The sequence below is a fragment of the Neofelis nebulosa genome, chromosome 8, assembly GCF_028018385.1.
Source record: "Neofelis nebulosa isolate mNeoNeb1 chromosome 8, mNeoNeb1.pri, whole genome shotgun sequence".
Lineage (NCBI taxonomy): Eukaryota > Metazoa > Chordata > Mammalia > Carnivora > Felidae > Neofelis > Neofelis nebulosa.
Genome location: NC_080789.1, coordinates 137,820,082 through 137,848,080, shown reverse-complemented (window position 1 = coordinate 137,848,080; position 27,999 = coordinate 137,820,082). Strand labels below are relative to the sequence as shown.

At 48.6% G+C, this 27,999-nt stretch overlaps 2 protein-coding genes across 10 annotated transcripts in view; one reads left to right on the top strand and one right to left on the bottom strand.

The window, feature by feature from the left end:
• Window position 1: 1 nt before the first annotated feature.
• Window positions 2–11,458, bottom strand: ANKRD16 (ankyrin repeat domain 16). 3 transcript variants are annotated; one of them, XM_058681979.1, is made up of 8 exons: window positions 10,719–11,456; window positions 8,572–8,792; window positions 6,704–6,746; window positions 3,700–3,808; window positions 3,102–3,263; window positions 1,973–2,051; window positions 757–983; window positions 253–391 (listed from the first exon to the last, which is right to left on the bottom strand). In XM_058681979.1, the coding sequence occupies exons 1-7, from the start codon at window positions 11,036–11,038 to the stop codon at window positions 826–828; spliced, it is 1,092 nt and encodes a 363-aa protein (XP_058537962.1). In that variant the 5' UTR covers window positions 11,039–11,456; the 3' UTR covers window positions 253–391; window positions 757–825. The 3 variants fall into 3 exon arrangements, with proteins under 3 accessions (XP_058537961.1, XP_058537962.1, XP_058537963.1); XM_058681978.1 differs by lacking the exon at window positions 757–983 and having other exon boundaries at window positions 2–391; window positions 10,719–11,457; XM_058681980.1 differs by lacking the exons at window positions 253–391; window positions 757–983 and adding an exon at window positions 1,000–1,504 and having other exon boundaries at window positions 10,719–11,458.
• Window positions 11,459–11,675: 217 nt separating this feature from the next.
• FBH1 (F-box DNA helicase 1) overlaps window positions 11,676–27,999 on the top strand; it is a 224,680-nt gene continuing 208,356 nt past the window's right edge. For 2 of the 7 annotated variants that reach the window (XR_009247818.1, XM_058681972.1), the window contains exons 1-2: window positions 24,154–24,309; window positions 26,730–27,331. Coding sequence is in view for 6 of the 7 variants with exons in the window: in XM_058681972.1 (XP_058537955.1) it covers window positions 26,795–27,331 (537 nt within the window). In the remaining variant the exon portion in view is untranslated. Of the gene's footprint in view, window positions 11,847–13,627; window positions 13,806–17,389; window positions 17,673–24,153; window positions 24,310–26,729; window positions 27,332–27,999 lie in introns of those variants that run through there. The other 5 variants (XM_058681973.1, XM_058681976.1, XM_058681977.1 and 2 more) reach the window with 5 other exon arrangements.

Genomic DNA, 27,999 nt, shown 5'->3' with positions numbered 1-27,999 from the left:
ATGCATTTTTTTAGGTGTATTTATTACCCGAAAGAAGCCAACACAGAGTCTAATAAAAATAACCTCAAGATTAAAATGTCATAGCTTAACTAGCAGTGCACAGAATATAGAAACATTTTCATTATTTCCTCCCAAATGTCCGTGTAAGCAGGTTGGAAGCATTTCCTTCCTGGCTCCAAAACCAAAGTGAAACCAATGTCATGGCCAAGAAAAAGCCTATGAAAGAAGAAAGTAAACAGGCAGGGGCTCCTGGGTGGCTTAGTCAGTTCAGCGGCCAGCTCTTGATGTTGGCTTGGGTCACGGTTTGAGGGATCAAGCCCCGAGTTATCAGCGCGGAGCCCGCTCGGGATTCTCTCTCGTCCTCTATCTCTGTATCGCACGTGCTCTCTCTCTAAAGAAGTAAGTAAATAAAAGAAAAAAGTAAACAGGCCAGTTATGTTTTATGGTTCACACAAATTGCTACTTCTTACCACTGCCTTACCCCATAGCACTAACCGTAGAACACAAATGTGTAAATACATATGCTATACCGTATTCACGCAATTACATGCATTTCTAAGGGTTCCAGACACCGACTTCATCATCATCTAATTTCACTTGCAGGGCAGAAAAAGTGAAATCCAGATTATGGAAGACTCGGGGCACTCCTGAGTCCAGATCTGCCCGTGTGTGGGTCACACCTAGGATGCCAGCCTCCTCAAGACCCGGGGGTAGAGAGGAGGCAGGGGAGGGAGGCAGAGGCTGCTGGCTACTGACCGACTTCACTGAACTCCCCAAGCAGGATGTGAATCACCATGCGTTTTGCTGTCCTCCTCAGAAATGCCCTCAGGACGCCGCGCTGTGGTCGAAGCACTGAAGGGTGTCCGTGCCGCACGCGAGCTGCTGAGCCAGGGCACCCGTGTCGTCCCGAGAGTCCCTCAGCCCGGACCGCAGAAGGAGCTCGACGCAAGCCGCGTGCTGGCTTGCGCAGGCCAGGTGCAGGGCTGCGTGGAGACAGAAGCCACACAAATCTGGCGTGGGACCCCGGGGGCGACGCCCACCCGGGGAGCAGCTATTCCTACAAACAACACCCCTTCGGCTACACAGAATTTCTGTATTCTGTAAATTTGTCTCTACACCTTTGTCTCTACTAGATCAAAACATTTTTCCTTTTAACCTGATTGGGTTGGAAATGGTTTTAAAAACATCAACCAATTACAAGATTTAACAGATCTGTCTACAGCAACCAAGCAATTTAACGAACGAGAAACGGGAGACTTGAAATGGCAAAGAAAAGACTTTCAAAGTTCTGTGAATTTTCCGTGTAAGTAGAAATCCTGCCACAAATAAGAATGATGTGACAAAAAGAAAAACTGACACACCTTCCCTTGGAAAACTAGCACTGAAGGTTTCTGGCATCATGAGCCCCAGGATCCCGTGTTCTGCGGAGAAAAGTCTTGTGTCCCTGAACTTGGTGACTGTCCTGTGCAGCCTCGGAGGGAGGTTCTGAAGCATCACGAACGTACTGGCAAGGTAGGCTGCCAGAGCACAGGGTGTTAAGGGGAGGGTTTATTCTAACGTCCGAATCCAGAGGATTAGCTCTGAAAGCATTTTTCTGAGCCCCAACTTTAAGAAATTATAGTGGTTACAGTTTTCAAATACACTCGAAAGAGAGACAACCTAAGAAAAATCTGTACTACTGGGACAGCTGGCGTCGCCGTGGATTAGGATAGAAAGTACGTCCACGGTGCACGCACGCGCTGCTGTGGTTCAAATACCGGTGATAACGACACAGTGGCAATGAGCAGCAGGCATCACCATTGCCACGGTAACAGCAACATTCCCACAGCTTTGCCAACAGATGTTATTCGAAACAAAGCTTGCTGAGCTACTAGGGGCGTAACATGAAAACCAGTGTTTTTAATAAGAAAGTCCGTGTACCGTTTACATCCAGTTTACTATTAACTTCCAAGGCAATGTGTAAGAAGCCTACCTGATCGATTTCTTGCGTCTTTACAGTTGATGTCGGCACCCAAGGCTAAGAGCACCTGGACTGTGCTCACGTGTCCTTCCTGAGTGTTGAAATACACTTGTTATCACCGTGACAAGGACACAAGTGAGGCATTCAACGCTAATAATGCACGCTAGGTACTTCTTCTAAAATACTCAACTGCTAACACTGAATTCTCACCTCTAAAGGAAGATGCATGCAGCTCGGCTCTCAAGTTCAAGTATAAACCGTTAAAGATTTTGGTGACATTAGGTTATTAAAATACAGAGGATCTACTCTCTAGGCCCAGATTATCGACTAATACAACCGGGTTTCCTTCAGTGTAAGGAGTATATATCCAGATTCATACTGAACTTGCAATTCCAGAATCTCTCCAAGCAAACGTGCTTGTTGCTGGATAAACAGGAAGAGACAGCAGCCTGTCCTGGATGGGAGTCTTATCACGGCTCATGTCACCATTTACCAAGCACTTTATAGGTTTCCTGTCCAGCCAGCCAGTCAGTCAGTCAGTACTCGGTCAGTACACGGTGAGGCGGAAGTCAAGGTTGCACATTACAGTGTTAGGACCCACTGGCTTGAGCCCCCAGGGCCGCCCCAACCCCCCCCCCCCACCACCAAATTCCTCCTGGGGGGGACACCGGCAGGAGAGTGCAGTTCACAAGAAAAAAATTTATTCCTGTTGCAGCCAGAAAAATAAGTAAAGCCGCTTAAGATAATACACAAAACACCCCTAACACTTAAAACGGGACTGTAAGGAGCCACTTGTCTAGTGAAGACGTTTTGCACGTCTTAACCGTTTTCTAAGCAGAACAGCCTCACAGAAATCTGAGCTGAAATCCAGTGTACGGACAGAGCACTAGGAGTTTCACAGAATGAATTTTTCTGGCTTCGAATAACATTCCTGAAAATGGAAAGGCACAGAGGCGGAAAGGCAGGCGCGAACACAAAACGCAGGCGTTACTGGGAGTAGAGGTTTTACCCAGAGGCAAATAAGGGCAGGTTTCTATTTTAAGGGACACTTCAGGGGCAGGTCACGGGCGGTTCCTTCCCGCACAGAGATGGAACCAAAGAGACAGGGCCGCGAGCTGTCTGCCGCAGGGAAGGAACAGACCTTCGCCGCGTAGTGCAGTGCAGTGAGGTGGCCTGATGCTGCTCTCACGTCCACGTCCGTGCCGAGTTCACAGACCAAGAAGCGGATGGCTTCGTTCTGCCCAGTGAGCGCTGCCCTGTGGATGGCCTGCGCCCCCAGGGAATCCTGGGCAGACGCGCTGGCCTGGTAGATGGGGGGGTGGGAGGGGGGAGAACAAAGGTAAGAAGCAAAGAGACCCGGTCCACGGACCTTCTGACATCTGGGCAAAACTTTGGACTTTGTAGGTTGTTCTGGGCAGATGGTAACACAGCTGGTGCCAGACCCTCGCAGGCTCTCCAACCAGAAGGTGGGCACGCTCCAGCCAGAAGGGCACCCAGTGGGGGCAGTGAGACTGCCGCTCAGTGTTACATTATCTACTCCTCACAGGGACCCCCTGAAGAAATTACGTGTGTCTCCACGTCACAGACGGAAACACTAATGCTCCAGGAGGTCAAGGGGTCCCCCGGGGAGACCGTGGCGGAGCTGGGATTTGAACCAGGGATTGGAACAACTATGCGCTTGGTTGTTCCCGGAGCTAAAACTTGTAGGAAAAAGCAAAGACATAAAACCACTTCCGTACCTGATGCTTTTCCAGCAGCAGCCTGGCTACGTCGATGTGGCCACACTGAAGCGCGTCCATGAAGGGTGTGGAGCCACAGCTGTCCCTGCAGTCTGGTTGGTACTGGCCCCTGGAGTCCAAACCCACGGTAGGTGACGTGTGGTGCGGACGAGCTGGGACAATCTGGAGCGTGCTCCCCTCCCCTTTCTCCAGAGCCAGCCCACTGTCCCCTGCACCTCCGCTCCCCCTCTGACCTCCCTCCCCGTCCTACAGACCCTCATCTTTCCAGCTTCTTCTGCCAGAAGCTGGAGGTCACCCCCGATCCCTCATAAGTGCTGTTACCAAAATCTCAGTTCCGTGTCCGAAACACAGCCTCCGACCCATCTTCCTCCCCTGGGCTCCTGCCCGTGAATCCATTCTCTTAGGTACCCTGGGTGTGGCCGTGCCTGCTTAAAACTCGTATGGGCCAATCACAAAGGACAAAATCTAAAACGTCACAACCACGGCGTCAGGACATTGTGACATCCACCCCTCTCTCCAAGTTCCTTCCTTGCACCCTCCCTCCTCCCTGCGCTCACCACACCCCACCTCCTTCCCAGTCCCCCTCCTCCCGCCTTCTTCTTTGTCCCACCTCCTTCCTGGTCCTCCTCGTCCCACCTTCTTCTCAGTCCTACTACCCACTTGTCCTACCTTCTTCCTACTCCCACCTGTTCTACCTTCAGCTGGGTCCTGCCTTTTTCTGTTCCTACCTACCTCACTGTCCTATCGTTTCTGTTCTCACCTTCAGCCTATCCTCTTCCCGGTTCTGCTTTCTCAGTACTACCTTCTTCCATTCCGACCTGTCCTACTTTTTCTTAATTCAGCTTCCAAGGTGACCTTCTTCCTTTCCTCCCTTCTCCACAGACCTGCCTCCTCCCATCTTCCTTGTTTACGGCACTACCAGTCCCACCTTCTTCCTCGTCCTCTTCTCGGTCCTGACTCCGAACGGACTGACCTTCTTCCCTTCCTATCATCACCACGGTCCTACCTCCTACCTGAGCTTTCTCCGTTTCCACCTTCCTTATGGTCCCAGCGGTCCTACTTCCTACCTGGTCTTCCGCTACTCTTACCATCTTCACAATCCCACCTCTACCTTCCAACACAGTCTTACCTCCCTCGTCCTCCTAACATTTTCCATTCTTATCTTCTCCATGGTCACAACTGTCCTACCTTCTTCCTGGTCCTCTCTTCCTTACAGTCCTACCACACCCACCTGTCCTACCAACTTCCGTTCCTACCTTCTTCTTGGTCGTGCCTCCCACCTGACCTTCTGTTCCTACCTGTCCTACCTCCCACCCATCCTGTCTTCTGTGCCTACCTTCTTCCTGGTCTTCTGTTCGTCCTGGTCCTGCTTCCCACCTGATCCACCTTCTTCCGTTCCTCCCTATCTGACCTCCCTCCTCTCCTATCTTCTTCCATTCTTACCTTCAGGGTCCTATCTGTCCTACCTTCTTGGTCCCACTTCCACCTGTTCTACCTTTGTCATGGTCCTATCTGTCCTACCCTCTCCGTGGTCGTTCTCTTCTCCCCCAGTTGCCTAGCTCTTTGCTGCCTTTGCATTTGCCGATCCCCTCTGCTTGGAACACCGTTTCTCGCTTCTTCGCTAGGTGAACTCCAACCTCTCCTTCAAATTACAGTTTTGATACGACCTCACAGAGGCCTCTCCTCTCCCTTCCATCTACCGTACGACCTTTGCTCCTGCACAGCACTGCATGAAGCCCTGTTCTCTTCCTACTATACATCATCTCCTCAGATAATCTCTCCCAGTCTCGTGAATTCAGTCAACACTTCTATGTTGATGATGCTCACATTTATAGCTCCGCTCACACCTCTCCTGGGGGACTCAGATCAGTGTCTGTAGCTCCCCACTCCATGTCTCTGCTTGGGTGCCTCACAGGCACATGCAACTCAACATGTTCCAAAGCGAAATTATCACCTTCCCCGCAAACCTGCTCCTCCTGCAGTATTCTGTCTCAGTAAATGGCACCAGCGCCACCGCCGGCTGCTTCAGTGAGAAACCTGTCATCCTTGACTTCTCCTTCCTCATTCCCTTGATCCAATTATTCACCCAGATCTGTTGATTCCGCTTCCTTAGTATCTCCCAATCTCTCTCTCCGCCCCTACGGTCAGCATCTTAGTACAGCCACGGTTTCTCTTGTTTAACTGTAACGGCCTCCCAACGTTCACTGCACCCACTCCTGCTTCCCTTCCTACCTGCTCTCCATTTTCCAACCAGAGGACCTTAAAAAATGCAAACTTCTTACTGCCGTCCACCCACCCCTCTGCTTACGACCCTTCAGTGGGGTCTTACACGTTTCGAATAAGATCTAGAGTCTCACACAGCCCCACCCGAGTCCAGTCTTCCTCTCCAGCCTCATCGCGCACTGTCTTCCCTTCACTCCTTAGGTATCAGCCCACCCTGAACTTCTCTCAGCTTACTAACACACATGCTTTCTCTCTGCTCCGAGCATTCCCGGGTACTGTTACCTCTGGAATGCTGCCACACCTCCCACGCTCAGCCTCCTTCAGATCATGGCTTAAATATCCCTGGGGCCAAGATTTCACACTCCCGGCCAAGTTGGGTCTCCCTGTCTTACGTTCCTGGAGGGATCCTGCAATTCCTGGCACTCATCAGACTCACAGGATGCGAACAGTGTCTTCTCTGCCTGTGTGTGAGTTCCATGAGGGGGGACCCATGCTGGCTGGCTTCTGTTGTAGCCCGTGCATCTGGCATAGTGCTTAGAGCTCAGATGCTGAACGAATGAAGACATGAATCCTTGTCGAATGAACAGATACATGGACGATTTTTCCCCCTTATGGTTGTCAGCTATTTTTGTGTCATATTCTTTGAGTTATCTTATGTTCTTTGTTCATTTCTCTTTTCGCACTGTAGTTTCTGAGCAATTTTTCTGAGCTCTACTTACAGTATCAATATTAAGCATCACAATTGGTGAATACTTTGTTCAATTTGCTGTCTTGTTCTTACCTCTGTAGAAGCACCTTTACTGCCTCTAAACAGCCATGCATTGCTGGGAGAAGAGAGTTGAGAGTCAGAGCCTTTTAGTGCATGTATAAAACTTTCTTTTCCTCTTCTTTCTGCCCTGTCCTTTTAGCTATCACTTATGGGAAGCAGTAATTAGATACACTGTTACCACACTAGAAAAATAAAAATTTAGCTGGGTAAGTGGTAAAGATGTTGCTAGTCAACATTTGATTATCTTGTCTTTATAAGCACTTTCATGGCAAATTCTCAGTCCTAAACTTTCTCCTCAATTTTGTGCTGCAAATCCTTAGGGCCGGTCAGTTTTTGTGTAGGAAAAACATATCGTAGACAAACATATTAATAGTGATCCACAACAAAATAACCAGGAATGTAATTCTCCTGCTAAAGACAACCAAACTTGATAATAAAGATTTCAACTATCTGTTCTCCACCACTTTTTGTGAATGGCTAGATGCTGATTGTTTCTAGTTTCTATGGCAACTAGTCAAACAATTCAAGAGCAAAAAGAAAAGTTTTTCTACTCACTTATAAAGTGCTTCCCCCCCCCCCTTTTTTTTTTTAGTTGAGAGAGACAGAGAACATGAGTGGGCAGAGGGTGAGAGAGAAAGAATCTTAAACAACACTTAGCATGGAGCCCAAAGCATGGCTCAATCTCATGACTACGAGAACATGACCTGAGCCGAAATCAAGAGTAGGATGCTTAACCAACAGGTGCCCTTCACTTATAAAGTTTTAGAAAGAATTCCTTGGTCTCTAACTGCCCTCTGTGGCTGTAATAATTGTATGCGTATTTCCTAAACTATATCATGTCATAGGTATTCGTGTTTTGAGAAACTATAGCCCTGTATTCTAATTCAACGTACTATGCAGGAGGCTGAAGATTATTTTCTAAATTTCTTTTTTTTTTAAAGTTTATTTCTTTTGTGGGAGATAGTGAGTGGGGGAGGGACAAAGAGAGGGAGAGAGAGAATCCCAAGTAGGCTCCACGCTGTCAACACAGAGCCCGAAGTGGGGCTTGAGCCCACAAACTGTGAGATCGTGACCTGAGCTGAAATCAAGAGCTAGGTGCTTAACTGAGTGAGCCACCCGGAGCCCTTATTTTCTAAATGTCCTGATCTGGACTTTTGAGGTCTTTAATATCTGTGTTATACCACAGCACTTTTTGCTTTCCACTAATTAAAAATAATCTACAAACAGGCAATTCAGATTTAAGGATAATCATTCAGTTGTGCCCCAAGTTTTTATTGACATTATCACTGGATAAGTCAAATACACTCAGGCCCAGGTACTTAATTACAAGCACCTACATGTATTTACATGGTCAGCACTATGGTAGGTGCTGCTGACGATGTGCAGAAATACAGTCTCTTTTTATCCTGCCCGAAACAGTAACAACGTAAGAAGATGCTGAAAATAGCAACACCCAGCTGTCCTGTGCTCACTGTGCATCAAGCACTGTGCCAAGGGATTTATGTACGTCACGTTCCTTGAAGTCTACAACAAGCTTGTGGTACGGGCATCGTTATGGTCCTGATTTTGCTGATGAGGAAACTCACTTAAAAGACTAAGTTCGTTGTCCACGGTCAAAGACAGTAAGGCACAGAACCAGCTTTCTGTCTAGGAAACTGGGGAGGATTGGGCAGATATACAGGAAAAGCGAATGAATGTGAGGAAGAATGTTTGTGCCACGTTCCATTAGTTTGGACAGCAAACTGTGTGCCAAGATGCCCCAAAGCTGCTCTTATTCCTGGCCCACCCCCGTGGGCGACTCTAACCGGAAGGCGTTCTGCGGCGTGAGGCCAAGTGGCCGCACATCTACGCATGCGTCCCTGCGGGGCTCCTGGCCGTACCTGCCGTGTGCAGGGGGGTTCTCCCGATCCTGCTCTCCGTCTTCCAGGCGTCTGGGCAAACAGTGAGCAAGTACTGGAGGATCACAGGGTCCCCCTCTCGGCTGGCAACGTGGACACTGTTCCAGCCGTCTTTGTTCTTGAGAAGCGGATTAGCGCCATGTTCCACAAGGTCCTGGATCACCTCGAGATTCCTCCTTGTGCAGGCCATCATCAGTGGGGTCCTAAGGCCAACGAGGACAAACCGTCAGACGGAAGGGCAGCTGAGACGTTAGAAGTGTGCGACCAGGTCTTCAGAAAATCGCGTGTCCTTGGCAGAGATGAAAACCTACGGGACTCGGGGGTCTGGGAAGCAGGAAAACAGCTTCGACGGGCAACTTCTCTGCCTGCTGTGAGGCCCCTAGAATAAGTGTACCTGAAGGAGGGGAATAGCGAGGAGGCAGGCCCGCTTCTGAACTAGTTTACACTATGGGACTGAACTGAGATGGAGCGAATCGAAGCCACAGTCTGTCTTGTAGTATTTGTGTAAGAGGTACCCTGCCAGACTTATCCCACTTACTTCAATCAGTAACTGTTTCTTAAATTGTGCTGAGAAGGCATCAAGAAAGAACACTGGACATAGTGCCTCCCCATGAGGAGCACACATTGGTGACACAAACCAAACAGCATGACTATAAGAAGTTTCTGAACTGACTTGTGTCCACAGTTACGGGAATAAGCTACATGAATGTCAAGGGAGGTGGCTCTATCCTTCCTTTTCTGCCACATAAATGATTTGGATGAGCCATTTCAATTCCATGAGCTTCTGGTTTCTTCCTTGCAAAATGAGGAAGACACAACCCCTGGAAAGCAAGGGCAGATCTTACTTACCTCCTTATTCCCAGGGGTTAGAACCCACGTCTGGCACACAGCGGGGAGCTCACTATACCTGGATGACCTCCAAGGCCTCTAAGATTGTTATGATATTAACTTATTACCCACACTTTGGGGGAGGATGTAGTAGTGATAGTAAGAGGGGGAAACCCAAATAAATGAAGGCTGGAACCTTCCAGAAAGACTTCACAGAGGGAAGAATCTTGAGCAAGGCATGAGGATTGGAAAAGCAGGGAAGGTACTGCAGAAAGCCAGGAAGGGGAGAATGGGCAAAAATGCCTCCCTAGGACTACACCTGCCAAATACATCGTCAAATGAACCTTGCCCTTTAATGGTTTTTTGAGGGGAGGCCGGTTCCCCACAGAATTGTTTTGAGGCACGTATGAGGTAACGTGTTTCTTGTTAAGGTCTTTAGACCTACTGCCCAGCAGCAGCAGCAGAAATTCAGTCTTGTGCTAAGTCATGGCCAAAGTGCAGCCCTCAACACATACCCATGCAGACTCCCCCATCCCAGTGGGCAAGACGCACTTTATTTTAACTATAAGGCTATCTGCCGTGGCTCATACCTCTATCAGATCAGGAATCTGTTGCAGGCAGGAACTTCATTACGTTATGAATCTTAGGCTGTTCATAGCCCCTAAGGAGGCCCAGGTAGTGAGTACTGAACACAATGTCGCTCTAACAAAATGCAGCTGGTTTGGGTGATGGCACAGGTGAGTATGTGGACTGTGGAGGCGGTTAGGCAAGGCTATTCCCGTGGTAAGATCACACAGAGCACCGCACACACTCCAGTGTCCTTACAACTGGTGAAATCTGAGTGAGTACACTGACTACTGCAGCAACGTCAGTTTCTTAGTTTTGATATCGTACTGCAGCTGTGTAAGATGGTACCTTTAGGGGCAGCTGGGGGGTGGGCGTGTGGGGCTTCCAGCAACCTTTGTTTGCAACCTTCTGTGCACCTTTAACTATTCCAAAGTAGCAAGTTCAAACAATGACACTGCTGTACTCACGCAGCTAGGCGAGGCTCAAGCTATACAGGGTAGAGACAATTCCCTGTTTGATCGTATTCTATACTCTTTCATGAAGAGAACGGGTTTGGAACACAAGGCTGGAGCAGCTGACCCCGCAAGAGTACGAACAGTGGTCGCAGTGGGTCATCTGTCCTGTCGGGGAAGGCTGAGAAGCTATGGGGTCGAGGTGGACAAAGTACACGGGAATCTGGGACTCTGCGGAAAAGGGGACGGGGGAGAGATCTTTCTGGAACTCCAGCCACCTACCAGTCGGCCTTCTTGAGGCAGTCCACCGCGGCTCCTCTGCCCAGCAGGTACCGCACGCAGTCCCGGTGGCCCATGGAGGCAGCCTCGTGCAGAGGCCGCTTGTAGTCCCGGTTGGCGGCCTCGATGTCCATGTCCCAGGACTCCACCAGGTAGGCCAGCACGTCCCGATGGCCGTGGCGGGCGGCGCAGTGCAGCAGGGTGTCCCCGGCGGGCCCCGGGCAGCTCGCGCGCCCGGCTCCCCGCAGCTCCTCCCGGAGGGCGCACAGCCGGCCCTCCTGAGCCAGCCGGTAGGGCCGCCGCGGGTCCCCGGGCGCCGCCATGACCGCGCGGGGCGTCCGGGGCCCCCCAGCCCTGCGCCCCGCGACCCCCACCCTACACCCACCCGGCCCCGCTGCTCCGCGTGGGCCCAGTCCTCCAGCGGGCGACTCGCCGGGCGGGCCGCTGCGGAGGAGCTCGCGGGCGCGCGGCTCGTTCCCAGGCTGCAGCCCGCGCGGGCTTCTTTTGGGGGCGGCACCTCAGGTGGGCGGGAGCCTCCGAGGCCCCGCCCCGCGCCCTAGCTCGCAGCGCGCCGCTGCGTGGTCCCCCCGGCCCGAGCGCCTCTCGGAGGAGGAGGCCGGCCCCGCGGCCGAGGGAGCCAGCTGGGGGCCGCCGCGGGCCCTCAGCGAGGGGGTGGGCCCCCGCGCGTCCCCACCCCCGACCCCTCCCGCACCCAACCTCAGCCAGCCCCTCGCCCCGCCGCGACCCCTCCTTCGGTCCCCGGGAGCTCGGAGGAACTCTGGGAAACTTTCCGCTCACCTCCCGGGCGCCAGCGGAAGCACGGACGGGGCGGAGCCTGCCAACGGTAGCCGCGCCCCCTGCTGGAGCGCGTTCCGATTGGTCGCTGGAGCAGTCCGTCAGCGCGCCCCCTCCTCCTGCCGTTCCGATTGGCCGTGCAGGCCGTCCGTCAGCCCTGGCGACGGGCTCTTCCCGGGGCTGCGGCTAGGGCGGAGCTGGCGGAGGAAGTCGGCGGCCTGCTCGGGCTGGCGCTGCCCTGGGGACGCTGGGACTGGGAGGCCGGGTGGCCCGGGCCCTGCGGCGGCGGCGGCGGCGGCGGTGGCGGCGGCGGGAGCCCGGGTCCGGAGCGCCATAGTGCGTGAGGCAGCGGACGTGGCAGGGAGCGCGGGCGGGGCCCGGCCGTGGGGACACTGAACCTCTGGGGGTCCTGCTTTGGGGTCCGGCCTCGCGGGGCGGGCAGCAGGGCCGCGGGGGCCTCCGGGGCCCGGGCGGAGCTCAGCGGTGGAGGAGTTCGTGCCCGCCGCCGGCCGCCGCGCTGCCGGGGCTCGGCGGGGCGTGCACGCAGTAGGGCGAGGGGCGCCCCCACACTGCGTTCTGTGGCCCGGGGAGGGGACAGCTGGTCGCCCCTCGTCGGTTGCTGAGGACCGAGTCTTGGGGGACGTGGCCTCGGTGGCTGGTAAGCCAGCATTGCCTTTTCTGCCCTAGTGTTTTGACCTTGGGCGAGTCACTTGATTGTGTCCTTCTGCCACTCTTTCGTTTGCGGTCTCCCTTCCCTTTTCTGGATATTAAGAAAATTGGGGTGAGGTGGGAAGGCCTCGAACTTGTTTTGTTGAGATCTAAGCAGGCTTTATCGGGTGATGGGAGAGATTAGGGCAGGTACTGAGTTCTTAGCCAGATCTTACTGGCTATTAGTCACTTAAACCTTCTGCTGTTTTCAGTCCAAAAGTTGCTATTTGCTAGGCCTGGAAGGAGGCTTTACATTTTTGTGTTGTGCTGTGTGGTAAAGTACTTTACGTTAATTATCTAATCTGCAAACAAGCCTGTAAGGCATCGTTACAGGTGTGGAAATTGAGGCCTGAAGAAGTCCTTTCCCCCGTGCAACTACAGGTAGCATAGTCCTCTGGAACAAAGGTAGCTCCTAGCTGGTGGTTCCTGGAGCTGTGCTCGCATAGATTAAGGGAGATTAAAAAAAAAAAAAAAAAAAAAGACCTCTGGTTAGGGACCCATGAAAACAAGCCCGTTTTCCTAACAAGCATATTGAATTTGGTTCATTTACTGAGTGATATGGGTAGTCATTGGAGACAGAAGTGGGTCCAATATCAGCTTTGCCAGAGTTACTGTTACATTACGTCTTGCCACTTCAACAAAAGGTAGGCATCAAATTATTTTGAAATGCATGACGTTTTAGAACATGCCCGGCATTGCTTTTACTACAGCCGTTGGTTTGGTGCAAATGGAAGTTGAACATCTAGTAACTTCCTATTTTTTGCTGCTAATGCCCTCCCCCATCCTAATTACACACGGCTTCACCTTTTCTTGCCTTATGTCTCCAGTTTACCTGTTTTAAAAAACAAAATGGGGGGACACACACAGATGCACAATAAGAATATTTCAGACCCAGAGAATTGGTTATGTAACTAGTGCCCAGTGCAATTAATTCTGCCTCTCCTAGGTTCTTCAGCAACCTAGCTTCCGTATCCCCCTCTAGATAACTAGATGATAATGGACATGAGCATGACCACAGCCCTTGTAATTTTCTAGAGCAAAAGCTTGGTGTAGAGGGGAGGAATCTTTATAGTATGCTAACAGATGGAGCTGTGCTTGGGTCTTGCTGATTTCCCAGTTGGACTGCCCGTTCCTTTTGTGCAGGCTTTGGAATTTGTGGTCTGGTGTTTAGTGTCACATTTCTCACATAGTCAGTGCTGGCATTGTGATTTGCTACGTGGCTGTCTGCTCTCCTTATGTTGTATTTCGTGGTGCTGTAGCATTCAGCTTTGGTCATCAGTTCATGATAATTGACATCTTTTTGTGATCTGGGAGTGCATGAACGCTATTGGTATTGGTCTTAGAACTGTACGTTCAGATTTGTTGCCATCGTCTGTTCTCTGCTCATCATATCCCTCTATCCTTCCCAGGCTGATTTTATTTGAAAGCTGAATTTGGATTCTGACTGTGCCCTTTGGGCTGTGAAATCACTTACTCCTAGAAATTTATCTGTCATCAGAGCATCTCCCGTCGTCTTAGAGCTTCAACTGTCTCTCTCATGCCTTTTGAGGACCAGTCCTTCCTGGAGCTTAACCTGGCATTTCACAGGTAACTTTAGAACAGAACAAACAAACAACTGTTTTCAAAACAGGAAACTTTCGTCTTCCCCTTCAAGGAAAAGGCAAGTGAAACAAAAAACACTCTCTCTCTTTTACTCCTTAACATGGTTACTGACCTGACCACTGGGTTCCAGGCAGAAATGTCAGTTACCTTTGTTGTTCTTTTTCTCTTTGATCTCTTTCAGTCTTGTCAAAAAAGAGGTGTTGAACTTCCTTCCTGTTCCCCTTCTCCCTGTTTCTGCGGCTCCCAGGCCTTTACCAACTCTTGTCTCGGTTAGGGAAGTGACTTTGTCGTATTTTCCTGGCAATCTCTGTGTCTACCCATCCTCTGGACCCAGCTTCCAGGATTACTGTTCTGGAGTGTGGATTTGACTGTACATTGACCCGGCTGCTACGCTGGATGATCCCCTGAATCTCCTACACTAAAACCCACAATTCCTTTAGTGTTATATTTAACGCTTTGCAATCTGTGCCTCTAAATTCCTTTTCCAGCCTTGTTCCCCATCCATGAACTTCTTGTTCTGATGAAATTCGATTTCGCACCACACCAATGCTGTGCTATTTCCCTGTGTTTTTTGCACATACTGTTTCTCCTGCCTTACTGAATCCTACTCCTCTTTCGAGGCTGAACACTTCATAAAGCCCTTTTCAACGTTGTTACTCTGTCTCCTTTACTACCACAGCCCTTCGTGCGTGCACTTGTGCAGCATTTATATTGCCTTATGTATGGTACCTTGTGTTTGTTTTGTGGGCTGCCTTATGGGCAGGCAAAATCTTTCCTGTGTTGTGTGCTCACTGTTTAAAATAGCATTTGACATTAGAGATACTCAGAGAGGAAGCCCTCACGGTGTTTATAATGAATCTGGGTCATGGTAGATACTTGAATACTTAAAAGTGGTTGTGGAATGAATGGACAATAGAACAAGCGTCTCAAATATATGAAAATGTATTCTGGTCTGTAAATAGCCATCATTGTCTTATTTTTCCTTTTCTTCACCGTTCCTTCGTATCCTTGTGAGAAACCTGCATCTCCGTCCTTGTGCACTGTAACAAGTGAGTGCTGTCTCTCCGTGGGGAGCAGGTGTTTGTGGGGCGTGAGAGGATCTGAGGAAGATGAAGCCTGGGGGCCTAGGCCTTTGGGGTTTAGGGAGAAGCAGGATGTGGCGGTGGGAGGGACCTGTGTCATAGGAGCTAGACCCGGAGTGTTTTCTTTCTGTGTTTGTTTCTTGTAGTGCTAATGGGGACAAACTGTTTTGAAGTTTTTCCATTTTGAGCTTACCGTATTTAGTGATATTTTCCTTTCAGCTAACATTTCCTAAATACTTGCTTGTTATTAAATCTCTGGTTATGACATTTCAGTGAGTAAAAAAAAAAAAAAGTGATCCAGAAATTAAACCTGAAGCTGCTTTTTTTTTTTTTAGAAGCTGCTTTAAACCTTTCTGATTATGGAAGGCAGACTGTGACAGTAGAAAGAACACTGCCCCTTAGGGAGTCAGAAGAACTACGTGCCGTCACCTGCAAGCCGCATTGTGACTTGAAGCAAGCCTTGTCTGAGCCCCCCGTGAAATCGTGGCCCCGTCGTAGCATTGCGTGAAGTTCCAGTGGGCATATGTGAAGGAACTTCAGCAGCTACGAAGCACTTAGAAGCTGTGAGGTGTAGGGGAGGGTTTCGGAGCCAAGGAAGAACCAAACTTTTATTGAGGGAAACAGCGCAGTGGTTGTACATTTGTTAGTTTAATCGCAGTCACTCATGGAACAATATGTGCTGGGTGCAGGGCTGAGTGAGTCCCTCCTTCCTCCCTCCTCCCCCTAGAATACAGACCTTTCAGTCCAGCAGGGAGGACCTGTTAACGTACAGTTGGCGATAATATAATAACGATAAAATAATGGCAGGAGTGGTACAATTTGCCTATGAGACGTAAGAAGTACGTAGTTACGTGAATAATTGTTACCAGTATCTCAGAGATGTGAGGGGGTGGTTTTATCACTGCGGGGTGCTTGCTGGCTCGAATGAACACTTTCTGCAGTGCTCAAGTTGGGGAGGTAACTCTGTTAACTGTGTTTAAATTGGGCCCTTAGTTGCAGTTTGAGCTGTGAACCCCTGTCCTCACACCGCAGCACACCCCCGCTGCCTCCATCAGAAGCGCGAGAGGGAAAGTGCCCACCTGTCCGTCCTCACAGAGCCCCTCCGAGAAAAGCGGAGGCTCATGGGGAGCCAACACGAGGTTCGAGGTTCGGGGACGCAGTGAGTTAGTAGCAGGACTGCCCTCTGTGGCTCTTGTTCTGAGCACTCTCTCCAATCAGGTACCTTGTACTAGAGAGTTACCTAGATTTGTTTATTTATTTATTTAAAAAAAATTTTTTTTTTTCAACGTTTTTTATTTACTTTTGGGACAGAGAGAGACAGAGCATGAACGGGGGAGGGGCAGAGAGAGAGGGAGACACAGAATTGGAAACAGGCTCCAGGCTCCGAGCCATCAGCCCAGAGCCTGACGCGGGGCTCGAACTCACGGACCGCGAGATCGTGACCTGGCTGAAGTCGGACGCTTAACCGACTGCGCCACCCAGGCGCCCCATTTTGTTTATTTTTTTAAGCGGTTATTTCGCAATCTTTTCCTCCAGAAATTGGAGGCACTTAGTATCTTCATCTTGTCCATTGAGGTCTGTAACCTGCAAGTTTTAGAGGACTTTCTGTTATCATTTCTGGTTAGTAATGTAGAGGAGGAAAGAAAGTACTTCATGTTAATTTCGATGATCCTCGACCAGTTAAAGTAGATTTGGCTGCAGTGACAGGTCCAAACATGTAAGGACAATCAGAGTTCATTTCTCCATCTTCTAACAGTCTGAGGTGGTTCCACGTTGTGTGTGTGTGTGTGTGTGTGTGTGTGTGTGTGTGTGTGTGTGTGTGTGTGTGTAAGTATCGGAGAGTGGGAGATGGGGTGGCACTCTTTAAAGTAGTCATCCAAGGACCGAGGCTGCTGGAAATGCTTCCATTTTGAACATGGGGCTTCTAAGGATGCCCTAGGGAGTCCAGTTCTCCATTAACTGGAAGAGGGGCACAGAATGGAGGAGTAAGCCTGAGAGGTCTTGTGGTCCTGACCTGGAAGAGGAACCCGTCCCTCCCCCTTTTTTTTTTTTTAATTTTAATTAAAAAATTTTTATTTTGAGAGAGAACGGGACAGCAAGCACGAGTTGGGGCAGAGGAAGGGGTAGACAGAATCCCAAGCAGGCTCCGTGCCAGGAGCACAGAGCCCGACGCGGGGCTCGGACTCACAAACAGCGAGATCACAACCTGAGCCAAGATCAAGAATCGGATGCTTGGGGCGCCTGGGTGGCGCAGTCGGTTAAGCGTCCGACTTCAGCCAGGTCACGATCTCGCGGTCCGTGAGTTCGAGCCCCGCGTCAGGCTCTGGGCTGATGGCTCGGAGCCTGGAGCCTGTTTCCGATTCTGTGTCTCCCTCTCTCTCTGCCCCTCCCCCGTTCATGCTCTGTCTCTCTCTGTCCCAAAAATAAATAAAAAACGTTGAAAAAAAAAAAAAATTTAAAAAAAAAAAAAAAAAAAAAAAGAATCGGATGCTTAACCTACGGAGCCAGCCAGGAGCCCCGGCACCCATCCCATTTATTCACGTGCCATTGGCTTCAGCTCAGGGTGACATCCCAGTTGTGGTTGAGACAGAGGAGTGTTAGACGAGGTGTGTACTGAGGAAGAAGAGAAACCACTGTCTTTGCCACAAAACCAAAAGCACCCCGCTTTCTGTGACTTGTCGTGCAGCAGAGATCCTGGAGTGAAGCCGACGGATGAAAACAGGATTGAGGAACCACAGCCACGTGTTTCTCATTCATTGAGTATTGGAAGGTCTGTTACTTGCAAGGAGTTGTCCTCAGAACTTTGAGGGAATAGGTGATACAGTGGGTTCTCAGCCGTAGAGGGGCTGCTAGTCTAGGAGAGGTTGAGAATAACTAGTTCCAGGGAGGCTGGCGAGGGTCCAGCCTCTGTCAGCGGGCCTGGCACAGGACAGAATGGCATCTGTGCAGAGATTGGATGATGGGTGAAGGTCATAATTCCTCCTGGTAATCACCGCTTTGAAGTCAGATAGCAGAGAGTGGGAACCTGAGGTGCTCGCGGTCTGAGCTGTGGGTACTCGAAAGGGGGCCATGAGAGTGGGGGTTAAGGACACATGTCAGGCTGTACGAAAGCCATGACAGAAAAAGCAGTGTAGGAACAGGCAGAGTTCTGTGTGACAGAACGGCTTTCATACGTTCTCAGTCTTTCCCTGTCCTGGCATGAGGGAGATGATACATGTCTGTTAGTCACTGTGCCAGGGTCCCAAGAGGGGCGCAGATGCCTGCTGTGGTACGCAGGGGACCCCTATGGCACGGGCCTAACCTTGCGAGCTTGTCACAGAGCACTCTCCACCTGTGCTCCTTAGACTCTCCAGCAGCTTCGAACAATAAGGGGAGCATCGCACGCTTGCTGGTCAGAGGAGGGAGGCATGCCGCGAGGTTCCGGTGATTCAGGAGGAGGAGGCAGCATTTGAGCATCTGTTTCGAAAAGTTATATTTGAACTGCTGGCTTGTTAATGAGAATGGAGAGGTGATTAGAATTTTGCTCTGGTATTTTTTTTACCCTCTCACAAGAACCCTCCTGCTGTTACAGTGGATCCTGGGCCTTTCAGGAGATGCCCTGGTGTGGTGGACTCTCATCCTCACATGTCAGCCTCGATGGGACGTCATGAAGTGTTTTTCTGTACGTTGTCTCATTTGGGCCTCAGCCATCCTGTGCATTCAGCGTGGCAGGCTATCGTATTGCCGTTTTTAAGGATAAGGGAGTCAAGGCTTTCGGTGGTTACTGCCCCTCCCAGGCGGAGGGGGTCTTCCGATTCCGGATCTGAGAAGGTGCCACACAGCCCTTTAGTTCAAGGATTTGACTCCAGGGTAGCCGGACACGGGGCTGCTGGCTCTCAGTGCAATGGGTCAAGGCGCATCATGTCTCCGAGATCTGAGGGCCAGAGAAAATAACAGGCTAGTTTTTCTGACTTCTCGCTGAAGTCCGACAAGTAATTTGTGATGTGTCAGTCCAGTCAGAGTGTCAGCTCTGGCTCCCAGGTAGGCAGTCACGGGCTCAGGGGACGCCATTTCAGATGGGCGATGTCCAGAAGCCAGATCTCTTGGCCTAGGCTGTAGCTTCCTCCATGATGGCTTCACGCCAGAATACACGGGAATATACCAGAACCCTCTGGAAGCAGGGCACCGTGTTCCCCTCATACCTGTTAATGTCTTTCCTCTGCTCTTGTGCCTTTGTAAGGTTTCTGCAGACATTTTATTCTCTCCACAAACATTTAAGATTCTGACGTATTTTTACAAAATAAATACCTACCTTGTCCATATTGCCTGCTTTTCCACAAGCAGTTCCTTTTGGGTATTCCTGATGTTCTCTTGTCTGTCTGGGGCAGTGCCTTTAGGAGGCCCCCCTGTGTGGTCTGCCCTTGCTGAGTTCCACATGCAGGCAGTTCTGTGGCCAATTCCTAGTGATCTTGGAGCTTGGGGTCCTGTGCCCCCCAACCTAACCGCTCCCCTGCTCTCTCCTCCTCCTTCACCCTCAGTGGCTGTTGAACAGGTGCTGTGTGCAGAGGGTACAGTAGCGGGAAAGACTTAGTTCCTTACCTGCTTGGAGCACACTTCTTGTCGGTCTGACTCCTGGGCATGTGTTTAAGGCATTACTACCTGGTTGATGGTCATTATCAGTGCCTCTGTGTTCTCATTATGGCATCGTTGTTATGGTTAGTCAGCTGGGGAAGGCTGGGATGAAGCCATTCTCAGGTACTTTTACAGAAAAAGTTCCAGGGTGAGTGGCGTCTGCATTAGTACCTCGTCTATACACACCTGCTGTCAGCTACTGTCTGGTTTAACAGTTTCCAGGGGCGCTTGGGTTTCTCAGTTGGTTAAGTGTCCGACTTCGGCTGAGGTCATGATCTTGAGGCTCATGAGTTTGAGCCCCGCGTCGGGCTCTGTGCTGACAGCTCCGAGCCTGGAGCCTGCTTTGGGTTCTGTGTCTCCCTCTCTCTCTGCCCCTCCCCCACTCATGCTCTGTCTCTCTCTCTCTCAAAAATAAGTAAACATTGAAAAAAAGTTTTTAAAAAGTTTCTGAAAGCTGAATTTAGGGGTATATTGTAGACTTGGGTGGGCATCTAAGCCCTTGATTGACCCCGGTGTTTGAACTGGTTCTGTGTCTCTTGCCTTTTGGACGTCTTCCTTTACCTGACTCGTACCGGTTAGCTGAGCACGTCTGAGCTGGCCCCAAGGCCCTGAGTCGTATGGATACGAGTGGTTTGATGTCCCTTTTATTCTTTTGTGACTTTACCTGTGACAGCTTTCCCCCTCTCTCCAGGCCACTTTGGCAGTAGACCTTCACCTTCTTTAAATAAGATACTCTCTATTAGTAACTTTTTGCACCTATCTCCTGTTCTAATTCTAGACATTCTATTTGCCGGCTCTGAAACAATTGGGGATATTTGAATTGCTAAAAAAGCAAACTCAGTCATACATTTGGGGTGGGCAGTGTTAGTGGGCTTATGGGTTGGAATTGTGCAGCTGAACCTGGTGTACACGGAGCACCCAAATTGGGGGCCAGGATTTGTCAGTATTCTGGAAAGCGCACTGTAGCTTTACCTTCTTTCACCTTTACTGTTTTTTACCGTTTACCTTCTTTTCCTTCTTTACCTTCCTTTGCCAGTCAGACCACAGGTCCCCATTCAGGCAAAATGATTAGGTTGTTGACTTTGGTTATATGAAGGGTTTGGAGCAGAGGTGGTAAAGTCCTGCTTACATACAAAAAGAGAATAATCAGACTTTAAGTTTATTTTTTTCAATGTACAAAATTTCAAGTACATTTTATTTTTTTAATATAGACACAGCTTACATTCATTTTTTGCCTCTAAGCGTGAATGAGGCTATTTTTTTTAATGTTTTTATTTATTTGCTTATTTATTTTAATGTCTGTTTATTTTTGAAAGAGAGTGAGAGTGGGGGAGGGGTAGTGAGAGAGGGAGACACAGAATCGGAAGCAGGCTCCGGGCTCTGAGCTGTCAGCACAGAGCCCGACGCGGGGCTCGAACTCATGAACTGCGAGGTCATGACCTGAGCCGAAGTCAGATGCTCAACTGACTGAGTCACCCAGGCGCCCATTTTTATTTATTTTTGAGAGACAGAGTGAGTGGGGGAGGGGGCAGAGAGAAAGAGGGAGACATAGAATCCGAAGCAGGCTCCAGGCTCTGAGCTGTCAGCACAGAGCCCAACATGGGGCTTGAACTCACGAACCATGAGATCATGATCTGAGTCAAAGTCGAACACTTAACCGACTGAGCCACCCAGGTGCCCCAAGATTAAAAAAAAAAATTATTTTTAAGTTTACATCCAAGTTAAGTAGCATATAGTGCAACAGTTAATGCCTCTTACTCATTTAGCCCATCCCCTCCCCCACAACCCCTCCAGCAACCCTCTGTTCTCTGTATTTAAGAGTCTCTTATGTTTTGTTCCCCTCCCTGTTTTTGTATTGTTTTTGCTTCCCTTCCCTTATGTTTATCTATTTTGTACCTTAAGTTCCTCATAGGAGTGAAGTCCTATATCTGTCTTCTCTGACTCATCTGGCTTAGCATAATACCCTCTAGTTCCATCCACATAGTTGCAAATGGCAAGATTTCATTCTTTTTGATTGCCGAGTAATACTCCTTTGTATATATATATACCACATCTTCTTTATCCATTCATCTGTCGATGGACATTTGGGCTCTTTCCATAATTTGCCTATTGTTGATAGTGCTGCTATAAACATTGGGGTGCATGTGCCCCTTCTAAACAGCACACCTGTATCCCTTGGATAAATACCTAGTAGTGCAGTTGCTGGGTCATAGGGTAGTTCTATTTTTAATTTTTTGAGGAACCTCCATACTGTTTTCCAGAGTGGCTGCACCAACTTGCGTTCCCACCAGCAGTGCAAAAGAGATCCTCTTTCTCCGCATCTTCGCCAACATCTGTTGTTGCCCGAGTTGTTAATTTTAGCCATTCTGACTGGAGTGAGGTGGTATCGCATTGTGGTTTTGATTTGTATTTCCCTGATGATGAGTGACGTTGAACATTTTTTCATGTGTCTGTTGGCCATCTGGATGTCTTCTTCGGAAAAGTGTCTATTCAGGTCTTTTGCCCATTTCTTCTTTTTTTGGGAGTTGGGTTTGATAAGGTCTTTGTAGATTTTTGGATACTAACCCTTTATCTGATATGCCATTTGCAAATATCTTCTCCCATTCCATCAGTTGCCTTTTAGTTTTGCTGATTGTATCCTTCGCGATGCAGAACCTTTTTATTTTGATGAGGTCCCAATAGTTCATTTTTGCTTTTGTTTCCCTTGCCTCTGGAGACCTGTTAGTAAGAAGTTGCTGCCGCCAAGGTCAGAGAGGTTTTTGCCTGCCTTTTCCTCTAGGATTTTGATGGCTTCCTGTCTTACATTGAGGTATTTCATCCATTTTGAGTTTATTTTTGTGTATGGTGTAAGAAAGTGGTCCAGCTTCATTTTTCTGCTTGTCGCTGTCCAGTTTTCCCAGCACCATTTGCTGAAGAGACCATCTTTATTCCATTGGATACTCTTTCCTGCTTTGTCAAAGATTAGTTGGCCATACGTTTGTGGGTCCATTTCTGGGTTCTGTATTCTGTTGAAAACAGACCTATGTGTCTGTTTTGTGCCAGTACCATACTGTCTTGATGATTACAGCTTGAAGTCCGGGATTGTGATGTCTCCAGCTTTGGTTTTCTTTTTCAGGATTGCTTTGGCTATTCAGTCTTTTCTGGTTCCATACAAATGTTAGGATTGTGAAGCTCTCTGAAGAATGCTTGTGTCATTTTGATAGGGATTGCCCAAGATTTTTTTTTTTTTTTTTTTAAACTTCTGTTAAGCCTTCAAAGCATGAACTGAAATTTGGAAGGATCATTTCTGAAGAAGTTAAGGGCCAACGGGGATTAATGATAAAAAAAAAACCAAATTGTGCTATAGTTATGCTCCTCACTGACTTGGTTTTAGACATTTTCATGCTTAAATGTTGAGTGAGCTTCTGGCATTTGACACTATGATTTACATGAGTATTTTTAGGACCTGTGAAAACCGCTTTTATTCTTTCTTGACCATCTTCTGGAAAGGACAACTTTAATTCTGTCCTATCTATTCCTGTCTTTTCTCTCCCCTTTTTCTTTCTTTTTATTTTTTATTTAAAAAAAATTTTTTTTTAACGTTTTTATTTATTTTTGAGACAGAGAGAGACAGAGCATGAATGGGGGAGGGTCAGAGAGAGGGAGACACAGAATTGAAACAGGCTCCGGGCTCTGAGCTGTCAGCACAGGGGCCCGATGCGGGGCTCGAACTCACGGACCGCGAGATCGTGACCTGAGCCGAAGTCGGCGCTCAACCGACTGAGCCACCCAGGCGCCCCTTTTTCTTTCTTTTTAAATGTAACTAATCAAAATGCTGAACAGTAGTCTAACTATTCTATCTAATGCCATAAGGAGGTAGTTAGATCTTCTATGTGTTAACAGATACAGAAGCATGAAGTCTTGGTTAAACATGAAAATAATATCCTGATAGGAAACGATTAATGTAAAGCTACTAACGTCAATACCCCTGAGACACAGTTGGTGCTGTGATGCGTTGCTAAGGGAGGGTATGAAATTTCCTCCTCTGCAGATCCTCCAGAGTGTATCCGATTCTCTTCTACTTGGGGGCTTTGCTCCTGTCTTCTACATCAACGCCAATACTGACATGCTCTGGGGGCGGAGAGGCATACATCGTGGTCCCCTCAAGGAATTTACAGTGACTGTTTCATTAGTCACTGTGTTCTGCTTCTGGGACTCAGAGAAGCTAGTATGCACAGGGGATGACAAATGAGTTTATTTTTGCAAAGGTGTAGCCAACTCTGAAATATTTATGGTTATTATGGGAACATCAATGGCCTGGCTGAAGTCAAGGAAAAGATGCCAGATCTCAATTTATCCATTAGTGGTAAATTCCTTTTGAATAAACAGTTCATGAGCAGGGCTTTCAGAAGGTATAATAAATAAAAAGAATCATTTTAGGATCTTATTTTTGGGTTCTTCCTTAAATTCTAAGGAAGAAATGCTAAGAAAACTGTAAAATGACTGAAAGTTGATGGGAATATAGGGACGAAGGAGAGGGCTGGCTGGGGTGGTCCACAGTGACTGTGGTTCTGGAAGTTAAGTATAATTTGCTGGCTAGCTTGTAGAGTTGGTGATAACTAACGAGTGTCCCATTTTTTCTGCCTGTTGGTACAAAACAGTGAGACGGTTTAAACGGAAGCATCTTACAGCCATCGACTGCCAACATTTGGCTCGGAGTCACTTGGCTGTGACCCAGCCCTTCGGTCAAAGATGGACCAACAGAGACCCGAACCACGGTCTCTATCCTAGACCCAGAACAAAAAGAGGGACTAGGGGTATGTCTTCCCAAAATACCTCCCATTTCAGAATCTGTAGCGTGTGTGGCCTTTGAGTATCTCCTGGTGTTTGTAAATATCCCTGCTGTTATTTTGTAGTCCCGTTGCAATAGTTTGACACGTTTTTCATTATCTGTGAGTTTCCGTGAAAATTCCACCCACTGTATATGGTTGGTAAAAGCCCCAGGAAAACGTGGCTGAATGAATTCCGTTAGCTTGCTTAATCACAGCGTGGCAGAAGACGTGCATCAGCGTCAAACCACTGCGATTTCCTGACTTTCAGTAGTCCGTCAGTAAGTCTACTGGGGCCATTAGTATTCTCCAGAAGGTCCCCTCACCTAGTGCTTTCATGGTAGGCTGTACCCTTTGTCCCCTTGTACCCGGGCTGCTGCAGTAACCTGTCTCCATGCCGTTAGGTTTTATTCCAAATCAACTGGAAAATACATCATCAAGTTAATATTCTTGAGTACCATTTTCTGTCATGCCACTGCAGCGAAATGTTCCCGTTACCATCCTGGACGCAGGCTCAGACTTGGCCATCATCCAATACTAATTAATTACATGCAAGTTCTACTTCTGGTAGTTTGGTTTTCTTATTACCCCTCTCTATGCCAAACGAAACCCTACTTTTGTTACTAATACCTGTTAGTGTAATCCTGATTGCATTATTCCCCTTTGATGTATTTAACTTCAGAATCCAACTCAGATCTTACCTAGTCATCTTTGAATATTGTCTGATGTTGTTTATCACTTTTGGAACTGCCGTAACCAACTAATGAGGCAGTTTAAACCCAGTGGTGATCTTTTGTTTGTTTTGTGTATATTCAGTCAGCTTCTCTGTGTTGTGAGTTCTTCGCTGACAAAGACTTCATTATCATGTCTATGTTTCCGTGCAGAGTTTTAGCACTCAGCATGTGGCAGTCTCTCCAGATATTGGTGTGATTGAATCCCACAATTGGAAAATACCGGGATTTAACCCAGACCTATCGACTTTAAACTCTGGGTTTCTATCAGATTGCCCCAGAATCAGTTATACTTTTTTTTCACCTAACGTAGAAAATATTAAATTCTATAAATTCTGTTAAGGCTAAATCTAGTTTTGTTCCACTCTCTTATTTTCCAAAGTAAGAATTCTGGCTACAGCCATTTCAGGAAGGAATCATGTATTTTGTTGTATATATTGCTGAGGGTTTAAAATACATCGGTGATGTGTGAAATCACCATTTGGACTCCCTTAAGTGCCTAAAAATCTGGGAGGTCAGGGACTGTATATTCCATGTTTCACTTTTTTTTTTTTTAATGTTTATTTTTTGAGAGAGAGAGAGAGAGAGAAAGACAGCGTGAGTCGGGGAGGGGCAGAGAGAGTCAGAGACACAGAATCCCAAGCAGACTCCAGGCTCTGAGTTGCCAGCACAGAGCCTGACATGGGGCTCGAACTCACAAACCATGAGATCATGACCCAAGCCGAAGTCAGATACCCAACCAACTGAGCCACCCATGCGTCCCTTTCTTTCCTTTTTTTTTTTTTTTTTTTTTTAATCATCTTCATGTGTCACTTTCTATTTGTCTCAGAATCACAGGTGCTGCATACATACTTATCGAATAAATGCATGGACTAGGCTAGGTACCACTCTGATAATATGAAAAGGATATTGACTCCCTTCTTTTTATTTTAAGATAAATTAATATGTTCGCTTCACAGGAAGAAAAAAACAAAGGGATTTTAACTGAGTCAAAAGAGTAGGTTTTGGGGCGCCTGGGTGGCGCAGTCGGTTAGGCGTCCGACTTCAGCCAGGTCATGATCTCGCGGTCCGTGAGTTCGAGCCCCGCGTCAGGCTCTGGGCTGATGGCTCGGAGCCTGGAGCCTGTTTCCGCTTCTGTGTCTCCCTCTCTCTCTGCCCCTCCCCCGTTCATGCTCTGTCTCTCTCTGTCCCAAAAATAAATAAAAAAAAAAGTTGAAAAAAAAGAAAAAAAAAATTTAAGAAAAAAAAAGAGTAGGTTTTCCTGACTCCTAATAACGTGAAGCCTTTTCTACTCATGCAAACTTAGATTTTCTGTTGTAAGAGTGAGCCAGGAGAAGTGAGTTTTTGTTAGTGGGTGTGTCCACGTGAGCAGCTGTTGACTTTTTGTCTGTCCATTCAGGTGTTCAGTTTGTACATACTGCGAGGTGGAATGTGGTCCTCAGACCAGCCAGAGACTGGCCTTTGTCTCTTTCTGTGTACGTGTCTGACTATATGATAGAGCCACATGGAAATATTTTTTCAATTAAGCCATGTATGTAATCACTCGACCTAAATCTATCCTCCTCTCTTCTCTGTGTTAATACACGTTAATTAAAAAGTAGCCGGTCCCGTTTGGGTCCACAGTGGGTCGGCGGTCACTGTCCATTTCTTGTTCATCCTGTTTGGGTTTCCATACAGGTCAAGGATGTCGAAGGTACGGCACTGAATTCCTCCTAGCTGGCCAGCAGCGGCGCACCAATGACATGGCCAAAAGCAATTCTGTGGGCCAGGACACCTCTAAGGACTCGGAGGGGGAAATGATCTTTGCCGCGGAGAGCAACTGTGCCCTGCCTCGAGAAGGTGATGGAGAAGCCAGACTGGGCTCATCAGGGTCCGCGCCGCCTGCGAGGAAGCGGTCCCGGTCCTTTGAGGATGAGAGGAATCCGGCAACAGGGACCAGTCAGTGGGACGGGGCTTCTAAGAAAACGCCACGGCATCGTTCGCTCCTGTCATGCCCAAGACCCCGGGAAGCCAGGCAGGAAGCAGAGGACTTTGTGTCCCGGCCCTCTGCGGAGTCCGGAGAACCCAGCCAGGAAGTGGAAGACGTCGGTCCTGACCCCATTCCTGACTCTTACTATGGGCTCCTGGGGAACTTGCCTTGCCAGGAACCCCAGAGCCACATGGGCAGCCTGCCCAGTGAGGTCCTGAGGCACATCTTTGCTTTCCTCCCTGTGGAAGATCTCTACTGGAACGTGAGCTTAGTGTGCCACTTCTGGAGGGAGATCATCAGCGATCCGCTGGTACGTATAGCACGCGTGGCTCTCTGAGGTCTTCTCTGAAAACACGCGGATTAGTTCCACCTAATGTGTGCCTCCGATCTTTGTGCCGCCTCAGAAATGGTGGTTTCTGTTTGCCTGCAGAATAATATCCAGATTCCCTGGAGGCTTTTAAGGCTTTCCTTGTTTGTCCTATGTGTTTGCAGCCTCCTTGCTCGGTTCTCAACATAGGCCTGTGTTCTCTCCCCAAGTAGCTTTCTGCATCGTGAGTGTCGACTGCATATTCCTCACCCTTTATTGGGTGGTCCAGCCGCTTCCCCACCCCCACCCCGTGGAAAGGGCCCCTCCTGTCTTTGTTCGCGTCTTACGCCTTCGAGGTCTGATGTCTTCGAGGCTTCACTCCTTGGAAAGTGAAATGGAAATCTCGTACTTTCTCTTCCTTGTGTTTCTGTAGCAGTCTCTCCCTCTGTCTGAGGCTTATCTCATCTGTATTATGTTTTAGAAAACCTTCCTCTTCCGTTTGCATTGTTGGCTCATGGATGGGAGGCTCTGGTCCTGTTTGTTTTTGCATTCTGTACTGTGCCCATGATATTTTACACACGGTAGGTGATTCATAAATGAGTCTTGCGCGGAATCACCCCGGTGTCCCTTTTGAGGCTGATACAGCGGGCAGCCCGTGCTCTCAGAAGAGA